At 44.5% G+C, this 23,253-nt stretch overlaps 1 protein-coding gene across 2 annotated transcripts in view; it reads left to right on the top strand.

Annotated features, from left to right (window-relative positions):
• Positions 1-23,253, top strand: part of LOC138481152 (ETS-related transcription factor Elf-1-like) — a 621,807-nt gene that overhangs the window by 447,422 nt on the left and 151,132 nt on the right. For both annotated transcript variants that reach the window (XM_069613090.1, XM_069613091.1), the window contains one exon: positions 2,409-2,573. In XM_069613090.1, the coding sequence (XP_069469191.1) occupies positions 2,409-2,573 (165 nt within the window). The remainder of the gene's footprint in view (positions 1-2,408; positions 2,574-23,253) is intronic.

Genomic DNA, 23,253 nt, shown 5'->3' with positions numbered 1-23,253 from the left:
GTGATACGAGGTGGCCAGCAAGGAGCATGAAGATAACCTCAAAGGCTTTATATCAAATATTGACGTTTCACTGGTGTGGGCCAAGCAGTATAAAGTAACAACAGATGAAGGACTGAGAGTGTTAGGGAGCAGGAAGAGCAGCAAAGGAAGCTGGCATCCGTCCTTAGGGGCACAGGGAATTCAAACCCACGCTACCTGAAGTCTTGAAGCATTAGGTGTCTAGAGAAGAGGGCAACAGGAATTACGCAAGCCGGAGGGAACAAGCAGGAAGAATCCAGTGATGGCGTGGCCTCTCAGAGGTGTACTGTGTGGTCTGTAAAACACACAAAGGACTGCTGCAGCAACAGCACAGCAGAGCTGCATAGCCCAGAGAGGAGGAAAGCAGCAAGACGTTCAAAATGTGTGCAAAAGCAGTGGCGACATGAGACCCCAGGAAGAACCGGTAGCACACCCCAGTGAAGATCCAAGTAAGAGTATTTGCAGGAAATCCAGGTGGGGTCCACGGAGCCCAAAGAGTTCAGTATTCCTCGAGAGGGATCTCCCTCGTCACAATAGTGATACCCAAAGGACCAAGAGTCTGGTATTCCCTATAAGTAATCTCCCTCATCACAGTAATGATACACAAAGCTTCAAAAAGTCAGGTTTTCCTTGGGAGTGGTCTCCCGCATTACAGCAGTGATATTCAGAAAACCGAGAGCCAAGTATTCCCCAGGAGTAATCTCCCTTGTCCCTGTGGTCACACGAGAAACCATAAATCTCAAGAGTGCCTCAGGAGTAAACTCCCTTGTCACAATGGGCAACCCAGCATATGTGAAAGATTTAAAAAGGAACCAGGGAGTAATCTCCCTAATAGTCAAGATATAAAAAGTCACAACAAGGCCTCAGCAATAAGGAGGAGAACGGATGAAGTCTTAACTCTGGTGTGCAGACCCCTGGGAGGAATTAAAGAAACTTCTAAAGACTTGTCCAGGAATAGTCTTCAGAGCTTTTCCAGATGGGCCAGGAGAAGGGAGTCATTCTCCTTGTCCAAGCAGATTTGGTAAATCGGACCCTATGACAAGAGACTGTTAAGTTAAACCAATATGTGATTGTTTAACCAGGAGAAGGCAGCCTTTCTCCTGGTGGCTGGGATTTAGAAGTTCATTGACTCCTTGTCTTCTTCATTTGTTTGCGTTAGACAGAGTAGTTGGTTTGGATTGAGGACGGTATTTTGGTTTCTTCTGACTTGCACCCTGATGAGCACCCGAGTTATTCTTTGCTGAGGTAGGGAAAACCCCTCTAGAATTACAGAGGGGTAGGTTCTTTTCCTTATATTTAATAAAAGTCTGTAGCCAAAACTATACCACCTCGTCAGCCTCCTTACTCCATCTTGCCACATTGGCCTCTACAAAACTCTAAATTAATAAATAAAAATATCCCATTTCTGTGTAGAAACAGTGCTACTTCACCCAGACCTTTGCCTGCAGTCTTGGTGCTCTTCTTGATCCATCAGAGTCACAGCACTAAATGCTTGTGTATCAGCTACAACTTATAAATAACTCCTGTTTAATAACTGATGTTTCCCCTGTACAGTGACTGTCCAGAATATTCTATGCTCCAAGGGATAATATAAGGAGGCTACATTGACCTGTGAATTGAATGTGTACATTGAATTGTGCATTTTGTAGTATTTGGGTAAATGTGAGATCATTGAGTTAGGGGCATGAGAACTCTGGGGAGTGTTTGGTTTTGGCAAAACCGTGACAATGAGGCCGATATTCCTTTTTGTTACCTGGTGTTCAAGCCATTTGCACACCTTGTAGCAAACGGCAGAAGGTTGCTGATGCAAATGTAGACTTTGAGTAGTGGTCGGCAAAGACTTTATATTAATATAGGAACATCATCTGCATACATGTGCAATTGGATTCTGGCGTTGCTGAGGAGCATGACTAAGGACCCTATTCAAATACCAAAAAAGATGGATGACAAAGAGAAAGTGAGCGTGCTGGGACAGTGTTTGCCTTTGGTGGCAAGGAAGGATCAGTTGAAGAAAGAAGAGTGGACACTTTTTCTTAGGCTTTAGATTTAGCACAGTGCTGGGGGTATTCAGAAGTTAGCTTGTGCGTCCATGGTAGTGGCTCGATAAAGATTTAGATGAAACAGTTATCACAGATTGCTCAGTTGTCACCAAGGATACTAATTTGGACATTTTCTGCACCAGAGTTGAGAAAGCAGTTGATATAAATCTTGATGGGTTTTTACTTGTGCAATGACTGTCTTCTCTCAGATCTTGAAGATCAGGATGATGTTGAAAAGTTGGTGATAATTTGCTTTAGTTATGCTACTGGAGATGTGTATATTTCAGAATGTAATGCTTTATTCAGGCACAGTGCTGAGTTCTGTAATGTTTTTCTATCCTTCAATTTTAGTTCATGGATATGCAACGTTCTTGGACAGTGACAATTCACCACAAACCAATTATATCTTAATAAGACCCTTGCAAGCAATAGAAACACCCAGTGGAAGGAACGAGGATAAATCTGCGGATGATTCATGGCAGAAGATGATCAGTGGAAAATTGCGGAGGAAGAAAGGTAAAGGCAGGCATGCAAAGTAGACGGGGCCCCTCGTTTATGCAGTGAAACCGTTGCATTTGCTCTTAGCCCGCCGGGGCCACAATAATAACATGGGTTTCAGATTCATTAATTCAAACAATCTTTGCCTGCCTTCTCATGCTCCAGATTTTACTCCAACACTCCTGTTTCTTCTCTTCATTCCACACCACTTCCCGGTCAGTGTATCCTAAGCAAACTAAGGTCCCGCTGTCCCTGGGCGGGTCTTAATTTACCTTAACTTTAACAAGGTTTACATGCTTTGAAACTACCACTGTGGGGAATTTGCCTAATGTAAAAAAAAAAAGAAAATAATAATTTAAGCAAAAATATGTTTCTGATGGTTCTTTAATGCTTGTGCATTTGTTCAGAACTGTGAAATGAGTTTCGGTCAGAATTAAGAGAGGTACTCTTATTCAGTTATGATGCCCTACAGCTTGGTGTATTTAAATCTTGTAATACTAAAAATAAATGTGTGGAAAGGTCATTCCCAAAGCATCTAACTGATGAGTGGGAGTGTGTGAATGGAATTTAGATTGAAGAGCTTGCCAGCAGTGTCCTCAATCATCTTCCAGAAAGTACACTTTGTAGAAGCACCACTGTTAAAACAAAAGTCAAGTGTAAAGACAAACTCTTTCATTAGTATTCATGATCATGTGATTGGCCTCACAGAGCCACCGGAATACAACAAGAGATTTACCAATAGAGGGGAAGCACCTGGGAAGAACTATCAAGTGAGCAACCACACATTATATCCAAGCTTTCTGGAGTGCTGGTGAACTGGAGTAGGAGAAACACTGTGGATGCCCCAGAAATGCTGTGTGCCAGATACTGACGAACACGTTAAGTTAGAGCAACCCTCAAGTTGCTAAGTAAAGAAGCAGAGAAGGGATTGCAGACCAGCTGACATTGAGGGCGCTGTGGTTGCAGAGGATACCAGTGACCTTTGGTTCATTAGCAAAAGGGAAGGAGCTGAGCAGAAATGCAGACCAGCTTGCAGAGTATCTGCAGACATAATCGAATCCCAAAAAAACGAGGAAGAAATAAATTGTTTTGGACCAATTATTATCAACATTTTGGGACCGTTTTATTAAAACATGGGTGCGGGGTAAGGTTATTAGTTAAGGTAGGGGGGTATGTGAGAAAATAAATTCGGTCATTTCTCCTTTCCATTTTTTTAATTAGATTAATTTCATGGTAATCCCCTTGCAGACATGATGGCAAGATGAAGCCCTAGAAGAATCAATCCTATGCTTACAGAAAGCGTATACCTGAGAGGTCCTCGACACACAGTTGAGCAGTGAAACAGATGAGACACAGAGGAGAAGAGAAACTGGACAACACAACAACCAGGGATGAAGAGGGCAGAGAACCTAAATATCAAAAAAGGGGATAGGGAGTTCAACTGTAAAACCAAGTGTTATAACCCAAGACTGGTAAAAGAATGTTCGAGGTTTGAGGAGGTGAATTGACTGGTATTGTGGATGCATGCCAGTAGATACATTCCTGATTGCCAGCTCGAGGCTAAAGAGTATTAAAGGAAGACATTAATATTGCATGCTGACAGCTTATTTCCAATTGTCAGTTCAAGACTAAAGAGAATTCAGCAATTCATGTTGCATGCTGAATAATGTAGTTCCATTTGCCAGCTCAAGGCTAAAAAAAAACTTGAGAGTTGCTGCTAGTTGTTGCTCGCAACTACCAGACCATGAATAATGAGGGTTAACAGAAGGTCAATTATGTTGCACAATGATACTTTATTGATAACCAGTTCAAGCCAAAGCGAACTAAGGCTCAAGACAGCCAATCCTGATCCCTGCTGGTAGCCATACCTCAAATCACTGGTTTAACCAGTGGAGTGCTTTCAACTTTATGAAACCCAGTGAGATTTACTTCAAAGCTGCATTATGATTCATGCGCTAAACGATTTATGTTACAGCTGGACTCTGCCTCTGGCATGGTGTGTTAGTCTTAAGTAAAATAGAGTCAACATTTGTATCCTGTAAATGCAGATTTTAGCTTTGGAATGAATTAAATTCCACATCATCATTATGATTTAAAAGTATGTTACTTGTACAGTGTTATTGTTTCAGTGACAAATCAATAAACACGTCAACCATGTTTGACTGGTATCCTGGCTTAAGTATGACATGTTTCAAGAATGACCTCATACTCCAGTGCTGGAATCAAAAAGACTAGACAAATTTAAGTCTGAGAGCAACTTAAAAAAATATCCTCAGGAGTTACTATTACGAGTTGTCTGAGAGGTGAAAGAAGGAATGGGCTCTTGGCCAGAGGCGAGGAGGTTGGACAACAGATAGCTCAAGGGTTAGCACTGAGGTCTAGAGACAAATTCCCATGCCCAAGAGAGCATCAGGTCAATGAGCAGGAAAGTGAAGCAGGCTTGGGTTACAGGATCAGGCCCCTGAAAAGGTAGGCACTGTATTACCTGACCAAGCACCTCATGTTCCGCCTATCCTATCTCACATCTGGGAGACTCTGCAAACCTTACTGCATCAAAGCCTGAATCGTCAGCTAGAGTGTTTACTTCACCTAAAATAATTCACATGTTGCAACAGAGACAGACCTCCTAGACCTCGGAATCTCATTCAGGCCATTGGAGGTGTGCGCAAAAGACTGTACCTGACAACGGGATAGACAGAAAAGGGAGACTATTACCGAAAGGGACAGTCCTTGGTGTTTCCCATTTACAGAGCCAGAGGATGTACTGACTCGGCAACTTGATGAATGTCTATCTTCACTCTCCACCCAGACTGAGCTGTGTGACGATTCGCAAGGTATTCTCACTTCTCCCCAGTGGAGCCCTTTCCCATGGGGCTAAGGAGGTGCAGCCGCTACCCAATAGTCCAATTAGGGGTGGTATAGCCCGTTGCCAAAAGTCGCACCCAATCTTCCCTACCACCCCGCCCCTCGTGTCAAACAACTTTCTTGAGGGTAGACCCATGTATTTCTGTAGTGTAGGACAAACAACCACAACAGAAAGTATCCGGACGAAGAAGAGCACTGGATACATGAAGATTACCTACTGTGAGGTAGCCCTGAGGAGGCCTGAAGATCAATCCTTCAAGAACAGCAAAGGACTTTGACAATCCGCCAGGGCGGGACTGGTAACGTTGTATAAGAAGAGTAGGACTAAATATGTTGTCAAGCCCAGTCGGGATAGGCAGGAGGTGTAGGTGTAAGGAGGTGTTTCGAACCCTGTCGGCTGACCGGAGAAGCAGAAGAGTGGAGGATGCCAGCGAGGTGTTGAGGGACTTCTCTGTGGGTCCAGCTGGAGCAGACCCAAACGCAACGCAGGAAGAAGCTGAGCAGTCCATGAGATGACAGAGCTGCTGTGCTGCTGCAGAGGCAGAGAAAAGTAAGCCAGAGAGACAAGCCACAGTCCCAGGTATTCCCGGTGGCGTACCGAAGTCCCAACCGAGGTAACGAGAGGTACACGGGGGTGGAAGAGAGGCAGGTTCGAGAGGCTCTCTGCCGACCCAGTACTAACAGTCAAATTACTGGGAAAGGCGCATCGAGCATCAGAGGAGAACTCCCTCATTGCAGTGGAAGTAGTGAACACGCTGACCACCAGAGAAGGGTCTGGGACCTGAATACAACAATAATGAGCACTTCCTCATCACAGTGGCCGCAACAAGCGCACTGATGACCAGAGAAGGGTCTGGGACTCTAGTGAATCAAGCATCCTAGGAGAACCTTCTCATTGAAGTGGCAACAACATGTTCACTGACCATCAGAGAAGGGTCTTGGACCCCAGCGGAAGCATATTCAGTATCCGAGGAAAGCATCTTCATCACAGTGGCAAGGAAAAGTCCACTGAGGACCGGTGAAGGATTTGGGACTTTGCCAATACCAGGAGAAGGGAGTCATTCTCCTGGTTATGAAAGTAGAGGAAACTGAACGCCCTTTTGTATCTAAGAGACGCCAGGGGAAGGGAGTCATTCCCCTGGCTTTTGTACAAACTACATTGGAGTGAGTGAACAAACTACCAGGAGAAGGGAGTCCTTCTCCTGGTTCTAAAAGTTCGAGAAACTGAGTCCTTTTGAACATGAGACATCAGGGAAAGGGAGCCATTGCCCCTGACTTTTGTGTGAACTTTATTGGTGGCAGTGAACCAATACCAGGAAAAGAGGCATTCTTGTCGTACTGAAAATTGCCTGTTGTAAAAGTTTGTTGAACCCATAAGCAAGGGGAAGGGAGTCATTCCCCATGGCATCCTTTTTTTTACCAAAGAACGTTTACCCAGCTACCAGGGGAAGAGAATCCTCCTGGAGAAGGAACTTTTCTGTTAACTTATTCTTTAGTTTTAGTGTAAGGGATAGACCTAGGTTTTGACACAGGACGGTGGAGTTTGATTCTGACGGACATTCTGACAGCCCATTGTTAGTATTTAGTTTAAGGCAAGGAAACCCCCCCTTAGAAGATAAGGATAGTGCAGGTTTCTTTTTCTACAAATAAGTCTTTACCAACCACCTTTGTGTCAGCATCCTTCTTCCACACCCTTACAGTTGATAGGGTTCCGGGGTTGTATCTATCATCCGAAGGAAGAAGCTCAAAGGGTCTCGGCACCTGGCAGGCCTCGTAAGACCAGAATTGATTCTTACCAGGGGAGGGAACCAAAGGATTTGGCTTCTTTTCAATTCCAACACCCAGTAAACAGGACTTCATGTAATACCACAGTTTAGAGTGATTAGGGAGTGGTATACATAAACTTGTTAATTTGTTGTCTTCTCTTGAGGGTAAGGAATAAAGATATCTGCCATTTTAAAGCCCTTTTGTTGCAAATAAAATTCTAGGTTTAAAAACATAAACATATATTACAGGACCTGCGGTAGCAGGCTGGTAGTTATGCTTACATTGCTTAACTCTTAGAAAGAGCACTTTTTGGGCAGCTTATAACTTTGACCCCCCCTTCCCCTCCACCCCCTGGACAAATACTCACCAAACATTTAAGTATATGGCCACCCCAGAATGATTCTGCAAAGTTTGGTGCAGTTTCGTCAAGGGGAGGCAAAATTATAGTGGGGGTCTCAACATTTTTTAAATCTTCATTGGCACAATGGACAGATTGTCCATCCAGCCCAAACTTCTGGACAGATTGTCACCAAACTTGTACCAGGTGCGTCGGCTTGGTCCCAAAAGCATGCTTTTGTGCATATGGTTTAAATCTGCCCAGTAGTTATTTTTAAAATGGCCAAGAAATAGATTAAAAGTAGTGATATCTGGGTCCGTTCTGCTGACTCATTTCCTGATTCAGACACCAAAAACGCTCGCTGATAGGATGTCAAAAAACGTGAGGTGTGTCAGATTTTCTTAAACGTTTGCCATGTTAGATCCGTAGACATCGACACTGACCGCGGACAGCGCAGTGAAAAACCAGTCTGGAAAATTAATTTGGGGTTGTTTTGTACCCGAAAGAGGGCCTGTAGGATGGGGGAATGGGGAAAAAGTTGACGGACAGCTGTTTTTATAGGTGAAAAAAGCGATGCAAGTGCTGCAGAGTACGCTGTCATTTTTACTGTCCGCGGACGTCATTGGAAGTGGGAATGTTCAGGGTGTGTTATTTGTAGGTGTATTCTATGTACCTACTTGTTGTATGGTTTAATTCTATTGTGGTTGTTGTGACTAGTGGCCTGGTTATTGGGGGCATGGTCAAAGGCCAGAGGCCCCCAATAATCTGGCCACTGGCCAAAGCCATTGTTGTATGTATATAGTAATTATAGGTACTGTAGGGGAAGTAGATGGTATTTGTAATATGGTGGACTGATATAATTGAAGTATATATGGTATTTATGATCGTAGCAGAATTGAGGATGGTGGTTGTGGAATCTGTATTTGTTTCTTTGTGAAGAAAACAAAATAGGATATTAGTGTGTATGGCCAAGCAGTAGGGGTTTTTAGGGGTTGACTTCTTGCGCCAAAGATTAGTTGTCCAAGAATGAACAGTGATATTATTTCGCACTCTGGATTACAATGACGGAGTGCCCTTTCCTTCATCTAAAAAATGGTATGTAGTTGTATCCTGGAGTTGCGCCAAACATTTATAACACAGTTCAATTGGTCATAATCCAACAGTTCCGTTCTTGTTAATTGGTTATGCCCTTGTTGGTCAACATGTGTTTCGACCAAAGGCCTTTTTCAAAACCGGGTTATAGTTACAGTTGCTAAAAAGTAGTCATTAAAAATTCCACATTCAAATCAAAATAGTATTTAATAGAATTAAAGAGGTTTTTCACAAAAATAATTTTTACTGATAAAAAATCATAGAAATAGTCATTGTAATAACACAAAATCTATAATGTTCAAGACAGAGAATTGGGGTTGGTGGTAGGCGGGATAAGAAGGAGAGGATTAGTACTTATTCCAATCCTTGCTACTAACAAACTTTAACAATTCCAACTCCATGTTTAGCTGAGTTAAATTCAAAATCTGTAATTTTTAAGATATTCCAATTGTATCTCATTAGCCAATAAACTATTATGTTGTAGGGTGAACAGATTTTCAATTAATGTAGTAATAATTGAAATCCTGACAATCGTGCATAGTGTAATTCCAAATTTTACTTACATTACTTATGTAGGGGTCTGATCAATGTCTGCAATATTCTTTGATTGATCCCCCAAGTGTTCTTCAGATGTACTCCAATCACCGGGTTTAAATCCCTGCAAAACAATTTCCTTTTGTTACTTTTTGTGCATACTGCCCTCATATTGTTTGAATCCTCCTACCTAGTATTGGGTAAAAAACTGTAATTTGACATTCCTAGAATGAAATTTTGTCAAGCGTGCGAGACAGTTTGCAGAGCTGATGGACATGTTGCATGTTGTGAGTGGAAGTGTGATATGATGTTTGAAGTGTTTTCTAATTAAGGCTATGTTTAAAGTAGTTGGATACCCATTGGCGGATTCTACCTATATTGGAGTTTACAAGACGTTTTGTAGTAACAATAACTGTGATGCCATATTTGAATTGTGTTACAATAAAAAGTATAATGCATGTAGTTAGATAGCCGTTGGCATATTCTAACTGTCTTGGATTTTAGAATGACTATTGTAGTACTATGGATGTAGTTAGATACCCGTTGCCGTATTATAACTTTGTATTGTACTATACTTTAGTGAGTACATTTGGGTTGAAGTAATAGTAAGTAGGCATTCGTTAGATTTGCTGGTAACACATGTTTTGGAGTAACGTGTCGTTACATTCAAACCACCCACTTCTTTTCATGACATATGCAGTATAGTGGCCTGAAGTGAATGTGGCACCAGTGTGGTATATTATGCCTACTGTTGTGAAGGTTTTGTTGCCAAGAAATACTTGGCCGTGTGTGAAGCTAGTGAGCTTAGTTATTTTTGGTACCGTCTGCATGGTACATTTAGAAGCAGTAGTATCACATATTGGCTATGTGAGTTTATTTGTATGCTGGAAGGATTGTCTGAATTGCAAGAAGGGCATAATATGCCATGATTTTCATTCTGCAGAAGCTGGTTAAATGGAATGGATTCACAATCTGGTATGGATACACACACAAATCGTTCATAAGGGATGTGCTCTTGTGAAACACGCGTGCAGAGTGCATGCATGTTTTCACATGTATTAAATCTGGAAGCTTTCATTTATAGGGATGTTTTTGGTTTCTAGTACTTGTAGTAAGTGCATTTAGAATTCTTGTGGATCATCCTGTGTGTTTATAGTGAGTTTTACCATTCCTGTACAGTATTCCAATTCTCGCCTTCTACCTGAGACACTGTAAGTGCTGTCAGGATTATTTGTGGCATTTTTATGAAGGACAAGCATTTGCGAACGCAACTGGTCTCAGCCGTTTAAGTAAATGTTGTGAACAATTGGTGGCAGTTGGAAGAGAAGATTAATTGCTACATTTGCATATCAAGTTGTGCCTCTGTATGCTTTGATGGACTTGCAGTTTTTTTGTTGAGAAGAGACTTTTGTCTCTTTGTCGTCTGATGGACGTGCAGTAGTTTTTGGACTAGAGTTTTGTGGTTGTATTATTTGATGGAGTAGCAGTTCTTTTTTTTTTTTAGCTGTATTGCTGGGAGATCTGCTATATGTTCTGTTTGCGTTCGTTTTCTTTTTAAAAGATTTTTTGTGAGGTACAGGTTACATATCTAGATGGGGTGTTCAGTGCACGTGGCCTGTTGTATTATTTTTCTTTTTTTATATTAACTTTTTATTTTATTTCAACACCAATAGGTACATTACATACATGTTGAAAAGCATTACAAGCAGAACATATCAGCAATAATATCATATAAACATATTGAACATATTAATCATATCAATCGTTTTTTTGTGGTCACAAAATATAAAGAAAAAGAAAAAAAAACTCAAGACTCGTTTCAATGTCACGCCCGCCCAACAGGATACCAATGAAGAATCCGCAATGCAGCAAGATCATAAAACAATTCACCTCAAGGGACCTTTAAATTATACATGTTTCATAAGTCAGTAAGCTAGCAAATGATTACGCCACAGGTATCCAGGAAAAGGCCCCAGACATCATTGAACTTATCAGATACTCTCCTGTATTTATAAATCGCCTTCTAATATGTGGACACAGTCAGCAGTTTCTCCACCCAGTCATCAATTGCAAAGCTGTTGGGGGATTTCAACGCACACAGAATCATCTTTTTGGCAAGCATGCAACCTCTTAACACCCACATTTTCTTTGGCAAGATAGGCCTTTTAATAGGTTGACATTCCCAAGAATCAGAAGAGAAGCCTTTCTTGGAATTAAACTCTGCAGCACCAGGTCCATCCTCACACCCTACCAGAAATCTCTGGTTTTGGCACAAAACAAAGCAAGTGACTTAACGTGCCAACTGATCGGTTGCACTTCCAGCATTGATCATTATCTGCAAGACTTTGTTTGAACATTCTTTCTGTTGACCAATAAGCCCTAAAAGGTAGTTTAGTCTGTGAGGCCCTCAGTCCCCAGTCCATGCTTGAGAAGCGAACAGTATTACAGCATCTCTGCCAATACTCTAGACTAATTTTCTCTCCCAATTCACCAGCCCAGATGCTTGCAAGATCTGAGGCCCCCTCCCGTTTGGATACAAGGACATTGTACACAGTGGCCGCAAACTTGCTCGGGCACAAAGTTCCAGCGTCGACCAGGCATCACTTTGTTCGCAAATCTGTGTTGTGGACTCAAGCTTAGCGGATATTAGACCTCTTAGTTGTCTATATTCAGCGTAGCTGCAATAATTCAAACCAAACTTCCTCTGTAGACTTGAAAAAGGGATCCAAGCACTGTTCTCTTTAAGGTCTTTGATGTATCGGATTCCACCGAGGAGCCAGGATGGCCAGAAGAACACTTTTCACAGTTTGGTTATTGATGGATTTAGCCAGATGGATGAATCGGGCAAAAGAAATGGGTCACAATTCATAAGTTTGGATAAGGAGTGCCAGCAATCATGCAAAGAGACAGTAAGAGGGCTCAGCTTCCACGATCTCCTCAACGTCGTAGATGGCAAAGCTCAGGGTTCCAGTTGGAACACACGATTGGATTTGAATTCAGTCCATTTGTCTGGTTCAGTCTTCACCATATGGCACAGATGCCTCGTAGTGAATGCTAAGTATTATTCAAAAATATTCCATAAATTCATTCCACCCTGCTTCAATGGTAGCTGCATCTTTCTCAACGCAAGCCTAGGATGCTTACTGTCCTACAGAAATGTCTGCATTAATGCATCAAGCTCCTTGAAAATCTGTTTTGATGTTTTCAGTGGGAGCATGGATAGAACATAATTGACTCCTGTTGTATTCTAGGATGTAAGGAATGTCAGCGTTGAGTTTGTTTGCATCAAAGTTAACTAGAAATAGACCATTGAGTGTACGGAGACGTGATAGTGCTACGTAACTCATACCTTTTTTGAAGACTGTGCTGCCAATGTCAATCAATGCATGATCTAGGGTTAGCGATTTGTGAATAGTGACTGCATATGTAAGAGATTGAGAGAATTGTTCTCTGCGTATGTATGTTGAAAAGACGGAAACGTGCTATTGTACATCCTATTTTTAACATCTGCAAGTTTGTACACAAACTGCCTCTACCTAGGCGCTCAGGCATCTCAACTAAGGAAACTCCAAAGAATGCCTGCTCATTAACCTACCCGCCAGAGAACACCTCAGCCCTACACTAAAAGTCCTCCATTGGCTCCCGATTGGTCGACGCACTACCTTTTTTATAGCTATGTGCATCACCCACTGCGCCATCCGCAACACAGGACCGGAATTCCTCTGAGACAAAATCCTTCCCCACCAGCCCTCAAGGATTCTCAGATCTTGCACAGCATATCGCCTAGTGGTTCCACCTCACAACTCCTCCAAGCTGGGCAGATCCTCTTTCTCCGTCCAAGCGCCAATCATCTGGAACTCACTACGCCTACACATTTGCAACACTGAAAATCACCTGAAATTCAGAAAGGCCCTAAAATCCTGGTGCTTCCCAATATCCTCCCCTCTCAAAACTCCACTGCTGAACCCAACATTCCTATATACCAATTACAACACAGATGCCGGCAGCATTCGCAGCGGCTGACCTTAACAAACTATCGTCCCGTTCACCACAACACTCCTACCTGACAAATACACCAGGGAAGCCAGCATTTTCGCTGTGGGACACCGCAATAAATGCACTCGCCGCTCAGACTCTCGCACCAGAGAGACCACGAATAACGAGACCATGCCGTCCACACTGGACAAAGATTGCTGCAGCTGAACATTGAAGCCTACAGTACGTATACCTTACACCACGTCTGTGGACACAGGCCACAGGCACGGCCAAACATCCATGCATCATCCAGTCTAGCAGTGCACATAGCCATCCACACTGAAACACCTGACGTACCTCAACACCTCTGCCACTGCATAAAGCAACTATCAACAAAAAGAAATTAGATATAGCTGGCCACACATTGACTTTTTCAACAATAGCACTCTTTCGCAAACCACCAACAGTGCCCACCCACGTGCCTGTCCTTTTTGGGCTGCTTAGTCGAGCCTAGCCAGCCACCTAAATTGTAGACCGGCATAAATGCACGCATGCATCTCTGAATCTAAAACTTTTAGAACCTCCAGTACATTGACTACAGTCATTGAGGGCCTTCCAACCACAAAGCGTATTCAGGCCATACAAATGGGGAAAGAGCGCTATATAAATAACCCAATACAATACAGGTAATATTTACCTATGCTGCCATTTGCAGTACTGTTTCTGTATTGGAGGAGTGCCTAATAATGCCATCCCCAGCCCCTCATGAGAACGTCCATGATGGCCAGGGCTTGAAATTGACACATTTTACTGGGGGAAATCCCTTCCCTGCCCCGTTGGCGCGCACAGGGTGGGTTGGGGTATTAGGAGGGGGTGGGGATAGGCGGGGGAGTGTTAGTGGTGTCGGCAGGAATGGGAGGCGAGCTAAGTGTTGAATAATGTGGGTGCCCTGAATATAGGGTAACCGCTGTTTGCAGTGTGTTTTGGGAACATAAGAATGACCTCCAATTTATCAGACATGTCTGTGATGATTCAAATGTGCATTGCTTTGAGCATGCAATGCACCCCTGGGATGATGATAATTTCATCTGTCAAAATAGTCACCATGACAGTAAAATATGTTCTTAGGGAGAATTCTTAGAAATGTGTTCGTTCCCTTCTACCTCAGAGACCCCCAGCTCTTTTGCTGGACTTTAGGACTTTTTATCTCTCATGTAATTTTAATGTGGTTTAATTTCTGCGTTATTTTTAACTTTGGACTCTGACAAACCCCATAGGCATCATCTTTACATTGTGTCACACAGCACCTTCAGTGCAGTGGCACAGGGAAGTCTCTTAGATTTCCCAAAGGTTTAAATACCTTCTCTTGGTGAAACTACTGTTTCCAAGAGCAGTGAAGTGAAATTTACTTTACTTGTATTTTGTAACTTTCTAGACCCAGCACACACTATCTTACCCTAGGTTGCTGGAGGGGTTACTTAGTATCCCCTTTGTCTAGTTTCTTATGTAACATTTGTATGTTACCCTTCCTACAATTGATGGCTGGTGGCAGTGGTTTACTTTTGACTACCATTGTGTGTTTTTATGGCAGGCTGCGTTCGCAGCCACGTTAAGGCATCCACGGGTGCCTATTTCGTCAAAATGAACCTGGTCGTCTTTTTTCGCCATTTCTTGTCAGGAAGGTCCTTCTTGAGATTTACTCTGCGCGCCAAACCAGGTCTGGTCTTTGTTCGTTTTGTCTTTGGCGGGATTCACGAGTGAAGCCCGGCTCTGGCACCAGTATGTCTGGCAGGGACAGGAAGTGAGGGAGGTGCTTAATCCCCTTGGTTACAGGAATGCACCCAAAGGTGATTGATCGGTTGGCTGTCCAGCCAGGACAGCCACCCTGCTGTGTGATTGGCAGCTAGGCTGGAATGAATGGGAGAAACCTGCATAAAAGGCAAGGCTTTTCGGCTTGGACGGCATAGTCGACCATTGGACGAAAGAATCCGAAGAAGAACTTGGAAGAGACGCCTGCTGCAACTCCTGGACCGTTGGTTTGCTTGGTGAAGCCCTGCTGCTGTGCTGAAGCTCCGAATTCGCCTTGACTAGAGAAACCCCTGCAAGGACGACTTCTCCCTTTGAAATGGTGGGACCAATCAACTCCAAAGTAAGATAAATCACTGTCCACAGTGTCCTAGCTATTTAAGTCACCTGAGGGTGCAGGGAGTGTCTGTGTGCCATCCCCAATGGGTGTCATCTGATTTAGAGAAACTGAGTGTGTTTTGAAGTATATTTAAGTGTTACATGTTTTGCTCCCTTTCTGAAGAAGGCTTTATATAGCTCACTGTGAAATAAATTAATAATTGTTTTATCAAGAAACCTTGAGTGTAAGTGTTTATTTGGATAACTGTACTGTGAAAGTCTGTGTCGCATTACTACTCACATTGACCCCTCTTGAGATAAGCCTAGCTGCTCGACCACTCTACCAACCTGTATAGTTCAGACTTGTCCCAAAGGTTGGGTCCCTATTGCCAGGAGGTCACTGCATACAATCTTGCCTAAAATATGTGCAGGGTGGGGCATGCCTGGAGGGAGTGTGCAGGGGAGAGGTGCGGGTATCATGTCTACATGGAACAGCGTTCCGACAAGACCATTTTTGATGATGACCTTCCACTACTTCCTGCGAAGGTTGTGCAGCCGCACAGTGTTTCCAATGGCCTGAAAGGCCACAAAACAACCTGATAGCCTGCACTCTGGACTCCCCAGTCCTTTCGCTGACACTCTAAAAGTATATGTAGGATGCTTGACTAAGAGATACAAACTTCTGCAGCATGGGCTCTGGCATGGATTCACATGCTCATGAATGTTCCCCGTTGTCAGGCCGGGAATCCTCAGTAAAAGAAAAACAGTTTCATTTTCACTTACAAACTGTATTTCTCCTCTAAACCAAGCACTGTCCTCTGAGTCATACTGCCCCCAGCCAATGACAGTCCTCTCTGTAAGCCCCTCCTCTGGCAGCCATCTTCAGATTTTTACTGCATGTTTCAGTTTTGGGAGTCCTTAAGTTTTGCCTTGTGCGCTACTTCTACATTTTTTAATTTTTTGACAGAAAAAGTTTCTATTTTTGTTCCAAAAGTGCTGTGTGCTCTTCTCTCCATCTGCCGACCGCGGGGATCTGTTTGTCTGTGAATTTCAGCACCTCTCAAGGGCGAGGATCATCAGAGTTTCTTAGACGTTTCCAGAAGGCCATCGGGCCTACTTTGCACCTCTGACGGAGGAGAAGGAGGAAGGAAGATTCCTCTTCAGGCCCTGCACCAAGTGCGTGCTATGGAACATGTTTGTGGAGAACAAGAACCCCCATTGCCTCTACTGTCTTCTTCCGGACCACAAGGAAGGAGAATGTGACATATGCCTTGGCTTCTCCAAGAAGACGACGAAGGATCAACACAGTAGAATGGTGGTGTGGCTGAATGCCAAGGCCTCTGCCCCGTGCTCCGAGCAGGGTTATGCCTCACCCAGGACCGGCTGTTCCGAGGAGCGGGCTTCTCTGTGGGCACCCCACAGGGGCCCAAGACAAGGCCAAGCATCGCAAGGCCAGTTCCACCGGAGTCGCCGCACAAGCTTGTCCCGCGATGGGCAGGGCACATTCGACATCACCATCCGCCTCCATTGCTAATCAATGAATGAGCTCCTCCTTCAAGAGGACGTTGCCCAACCCGGCTAAGCTGAGTGCGAGGCCCGAGAAGCCAGGGACAGAGGAGAAGACGGTCCGAATTGGCCAGGAAGGCCCAGTCGACTCGAGAGGTCTTCATCGCCGATAGATCTTGTGGCGGCTGCTCTCACGAAGGCACAAGGGCTGACCCCATAAAAGTAGCCCCACAACGCAGACGGTGTCTCTGCCTCCGAGGTGAGAAACAGCCGCAGTGACTTTGGCAAAGTCTGCTGGCACGCCGGAGAAGAGGATGCCATCTGAGCCTGGCTCTGATGCCGCAGGATAGAAAAGGGGGCGGGGGGGCAAGGAGGCCCCGGTCCAACCCCAGTCCAACCCCAGGCTGTGTCTCGGGCCATGTAAGTTTCGTCCATGGACGACGAGGACCTGGAGTCCTTACACACAGTCCATGAGGACGTGGAAAAGGATGATGGCGGCAATGGCGCCAGGCTTAGTGCTCCGTCATGTCTGCTCAGCTGAGAGATGAATCTCTGGATATCCTGTTGATCCTACACACTTTGGTGTCGGAGATCCAGAAGAGGATGCTGCAGGCGCCTGTACCTTCGGCTCCTCAGGCTCCTGATCAGCCTCCGGCAAAGAAGAGGAAGCGTCATCCGATGCCCCCGGTTCAGCCCCCACATCTGCGTCGGGGGCGCTCCCCACAGACACAGGGACGAATACAGCCACGTCGACGATATCGTTCCAGTAGGCGGGTCTCCGCCGCCGAGGGGACGGCACTACCAGTTCAAGGCCCTCCCCTTCGGCCTGAAGGCTGCCCCCAGGGTGTTCACGAAGTGCCTGGCACCAGTGGCGGCCCATCTGCATCTACGTGGGATACAGTGTACCCGTACCTCGACGACTGGCTCATCCGGGCCAGTTCGCGAGAGTTAGCTGTTGGACACACACAGTTGACCGTCCAGCGGCTGACTGATCTGGGACTCCATCAATTTTCCAAAGTCCTGCTAGACACCATCGCAGAATGCACTGTTCCTGGGAGCCAGAGTGGATACGGTCTCCTGCCTAGCGTCACCCTCTCAGGAGTTTCAGCCATCTGGGGAAAGTGCATGAGGAAGTGCACTGGTGAAGTGTGCTGTTACGCTGTCACGCTGTGGACTTATCTGGACTTACCCATTTTTGCTGGATCTGACACTCACTGCAACAGATCAGTATTGGATACCTTGCAGTTTATCTTACCAATTGGGTATATTTGTAAGCTAACTGCCCAGAAGTATTAAGTAATCTACTTACATGTTGATTTATTATATTTTCAGCATATCTGTAAGCCCCACCCCCGAAGCTGCATAAAAACCAGGGCACGCCCGCATTTAACTGGTAACACCCAGTGTGCTTATTGCTGAACTTTTGTATGCAGATGTTTCAATAACACTGGAGTTACAATATGATGTTCTCAGGGGTACAGCATTTGTAGTATGCACGCTGTTTTCCAGAGTCGTCTTATGCTCTTTTACTCATCCCTCCTCTTCCAGGTCTATTAAGATTATTAGGCTTTACCTTCCTCAGTTTCTTTCCTATGGGCGCGTGATATCTTTAAAGAGCGCGACGTACCTAGACACTTTTGTTATTTATCACTTGGATAACAGTGTAGAGCTTGCAAAGTGCTGGGAATGGGAATCGTGAATTGTCGTGCATGGTTTACCCGTTATTACTATAGCACTTGAGTACCGATGTCTAACCACTCACACGCGCATGCAGCTGTAAGTACTAACTGCCTTGCTACAACTGAGCCTAAGATGTCATCGGGATTAATTTCCGAAGGTGTACCCACTTCTAAATTGTCCTAGACAACTCAATGAGTTTGTCCCCCTCATATCACTAGAGGGACTACTGCGGCAGTATCCGCCTTCCAAACAAATAAACCTACAGCCTATTTCCCAAAGATCCCTTGGATGGCAAGAATAGAGGAAGAATCTGCTATACAGGACCTAGTTGCCGAGTTACACCTATCTATAGGATGTTTGGGTTCCAAACTGAATGAATCGGTCATGATTAGTCATGACTCTTCTACCCCAGTAATGTATGACGAAATGAGAGATGGGTGTGATTTATTAACTGAGTGCGAGGTAGTAATGTGTGAGGTAAAATCTACCCCTCTTAGCGTTTTTTACTATGCCACAAACATGGCTGAAGTCGAGCAGGCAAACCTTGCTGTTGTCAATGACATGTTAGTAGATGTATCTATAGCTACACCCTTGACTGCCCAACTCCCTGCCCCGTCACGTACCATTTTGATTTCTGCCATGATCCATAACTCAAGCTCCAGTGAACCACCTAGTAAATCTGAGCTGAATCTAGATCTTCACCACACAATGCTTCAGGTTGAATATATGGGTGATTTGATGAACAACTTGAATCTAGTAGATCCCATAACTATTGATCCCCAGACCTTGTATGATACCCAGCCCACTACATCTTTAGCCTACAACATAGCCTACAACAGTGAGTTCAAAGTTTGTGATGATGCAAATGCTGAGGCTTGCCCAACAATAGAAACACGTGATCTTCCAAACTTGTCCATTGAGGCAATAGTGGATCCTACTCAGTGACAAGATTCTACGGACTTGCGTTCAACCAGCATGTCTTTAAAGATATGTTTTTAGCTTTTGAAAACCTGCTAACTATTTGGATTACCAAATGTGAGAATATGGAAAATAAACTTGACTTGCAATCAGTTTTCTTTCCCAAAATTATAAACCGAAGTGGGAAGTTTGTTAAAGACCAAAGTTGTAACACTGTGGTATCTGGTTGCTACCCCTCAACCTCTATGCCTAATCATGTGTCTATAAAATCTCACAGTTCCAATATAATTAGTGCTTCGACTGGACTTCCATTTTCTTCTAAACGAGTTATGGCTAAAAAGAAAGCTAAATCAGTGTCCCAAGCATTCAAGTATGCTACGCGTAATAAACCTAATACTAGCACTTGTAAAGCTCCAGCCCATTTTGAATCTTCTATATTGCCCCTTAATCAGCCTTCCACTAGCAACATGAACCCCGTCTCAGTGACGGCCTCAGCTCCACCACTGCCTGTGGCCCATGGTATTGTCTATAATGATAATGCATTGAGCCGGTCGATCTCCATCATAGATGTCTGCTTGCCCTACCCTTCTATCTTAGTGTCCCTAATATTGCGACTACTACCACTATTTCACAAACAAGTAGTATCCGTATCCCACAGGATAAGGTGATCTTATCTAATGGCATTAAAATTGTTCATCAGATTGAACATATCTCTACGAGTATATCGAACATTTGGTTCCGTTCTGATGCTATGCTCACCTATGTTATAAACTACGAAACTGAGCCTTATAGGCTGGGTTACAAATGTAAAATAGTATATATATCACCTAATAAACGCAGTATACCAGCCACTGGGACCAGCTCACTGCAGCCTATGATGGTCACTGTCTGTTGTAAATCATCCAGGGGCATTTCAGGAATTAATGTGGAGGTAGCAGCTCTTGGACTGGTGCGTCATATACCTCCGGTCCTTGCTAAAACACCTACACCTACATTACCCTATGTGGGTTTAAATACTGATGTGAGCAGTGGTATAGTGGAGTAGACCTCTGTGACGGATATTGGCAACTGCTACCTGTCGCCTTTAAATCTAGCTTTAGCTCTTTCGCGGCGGTGACAGAAATGTTCTATGTTCATGGAATACTAGGGGTTTTGTACATCTGTTTGAATCGGCGGGATTGTGGTCTGTAGTGGATCTATTTGTAGTCCTGGCCCTACAAGAAGCATGGTTTACAGAGACTATCGAGCTAGATGGCAGCACTACGCTTCAGAAGCGGCCTCTAAGGGTCCCTTGGGGCGTCCCAAAGGTGGCCTTCTTATATCGGTCTGCCATCCATGGCAGATCGTTGAGCTACGCGGCTCGACAGACTTTGTTCTAGGGGTGTAAATACCTCATGCTGAGCTTTCCTTTATATTAATTAGTTTACGATCCGCCACATTGTAAGGTCACTAGGCAGAATGCAATTACCATTAAAGATATGCTAGATAAAAATAGGGAACAAAGGCTGCATTTTGTTGTGGGTGATTTTAATGCTGAGATCGACATTAATGGGAGTTCTCTGGAGATGCAGAGGTCCTCTTCACCGGTGCGACATAGGACAATCAAACCCCAAGCACGTATATGGAGCATTGTGTGGAAATCTGTGGTGCTGTGAGTCTGAATGGCCTCTGTGTGGGAGACTCAATGCATGCCTCAACTCAAATCTGTGGAAAAGGCACTTCCACGATAGACTGAGTTTGTTAATGAAAATGGCTGGTCTTTGGTGGATGATATGGCCATTGTGCCAAGACAAGAAAGTGATCATCTCCAGTTGTGTGTGCTATTCCTTCCCCCGCGGCCTACCCATCACTATGACTTAAATGGGGATATCTTTATTAACCAAGGTGGCAATCGCATTCACTGGACGCCCCACAATCTAAGTAAAGGTAAAGACTCATCAATAAGCCTACTACCACAATTTGTTGCAACCTATTCAGTTATGTCCTCTTCTCAAGCACCTATTGCTGCAACTTTTTCTAAACTGTTGTCATTTGTAAGTGAGCGTATACAGAAACCCTGGCACTATAAAGGACCGTCTGAACGTTGTAGTAAGTTGATCACAAAACATATTGACTTTAATCCATCCATTTCAGCTGCAAACAAAACCTCTTAAGGGCAGTTATCAATACCAGTAAGTATTCTGGCAGCTATAGATCTGACATTGCAACCAAGAAATGAAACGGGTGAAAAAAAGAGTATGATCTTTGGGTGAAAAATCATAAAGCTTGTATGGCAAAAGAACAATGGTTGAAGCTTGCTGCACTTGATAAATCTAACGATATTATCAGTATATGGACAGTATTGAGACAGAGTTCTAAACGGGATTTACCCATTAACGGTGTCTCTGAATCTACTTGGGCGGAACACATTGAACAAATTCTTGGTTCTGCACCGCCAGAGGATGTTCGGGTGAATGGGATTGCAAAACTTCAACACTAGATATTACTTATCTGATTGAACAGGTGAACCAGTCACGTGCTGATGGCCTATGTAATAGCATACTTAAATTGATGCCAGAATTATGGGCTAATTGATATTGGAAAAACTGGTGTTCTGCCTATCACCTGGCGTGAAAGCCACATCCTAGTAATTCACAAAAAAGGTCCTCGGAATAGTCCATCAAACTATTGTATGCTTGCCATGATCGACATTCCGCCCAAGATATTCGCCAGTGTACTCTTGGCCGAATTGTCTGAGTAGATAGATGCAAATAGCATTCCAGGTTCTTGCCAAAATGGTTTTCGTGCCAAGTCTTCCACTTCTCAACATCTTATTCGAATGGATTGTGTCCTCCAATGCATTCCACATCTTTCACATGTAATGTCAGCAGCTGTGCACTTCGGAAACTTTTTCGGCAGAGGGTGTCCTGCGTCGATGGCATCTGGTCCATGTCCCTCGAAGGCCTCCGTCGAGGGTGACGTCACAGGATGTTATAAATAAGACGCATGGCGCCTGTAGCCTCAGTTCCGTTTTTTCCACGAATGTGTTCACTTTGTGAGACTCGGTGCGCCTTGTGGATTTTCTTCATAGAATATGTCTTTCTCTTCGACCCCTCTGACTCCATGGTCTGGCTTTAAGACCTGCCAGGACTGCAAGTCGAAGATGTCGCTCACCGACCCCCACCGCATTTGTTTGTGATGCCTGGGCGAGTCGCACGACACCGATGACTGCACAAAGTGCCAGTCACTGACTGCCAAGGCCTTGCGGAAGGTGACGCTCCAGGTAGGTAGGTAGGTAGGGGCTCTAAGCCTGTTAAGTCCCGGACTTCCAAGTCCAAGGGGGTTTCCACAGACGACTCTAGGGGCGACTCTCCGCGTCGCCTGCCCCTTCCTCCTCGGAGGAGGGTGCCTCGAGGAAGGTTACGTGCCCTACGAAGTGCTCGACTCCGGAGGAATGGGCGGCGTTTAAGAAATCCATGATGGTGCTTTTTCAATTGCAGGACACTGGTCCGGTCGTGCCTTCTGACGAAGCCGGCCAGGATCGGTCTCGTTGCGTGGCTCGCTCGCTTTCGGGCTCGGGTTTGCGACGCGACACACATCGGGAGCCATCGAGGTCCCGTACGGACAAGGAATCGAATGGTCGCAAGAGACGTGTCTCTAGGTCTCGGTCCTCGTCCGCAGCAACCTATTGAGGGCTCGGGGCCGGCGTTGACTCATTCAGCGTTGTCTGTCTGATTCGGACATCGACGCCTTGCCATCGTATCAGCCCACGACGCCGTTGGCACCTGTGTCGACACCAAAGCCTTTGTCGATCACAACATCGAGGTTGTCGATGCTCTCGACGTCGAAGCCTTCATCGTGATCGGCGCCTTTGGGATTTTTTCTCTAAATTTGCCGTTGGAGTACCCGGATATCATCAAT

This window comes from Ambystoma mexicanum, chromosome 5p (assembly GCF_040938575.1).
Source record: "Ambystoma mexicanum isolate Mex_15411 chromosome 5p, UKY_AmexF1_1, whole genome shotgun sequence".
In the NCBI taxonomy this organism is placed as follows: Eukaryota; Metazoa; Chordata; class Amphibia; order Caudata; family Ambystomatidae; genus Ambystoma; species Ambystoma mexicanum.
The sequence above is the reverse complement of the archived record's forward strand: the minus strand, read 5'-3'. Positions and strand labels throughout refer to the sequence as shown.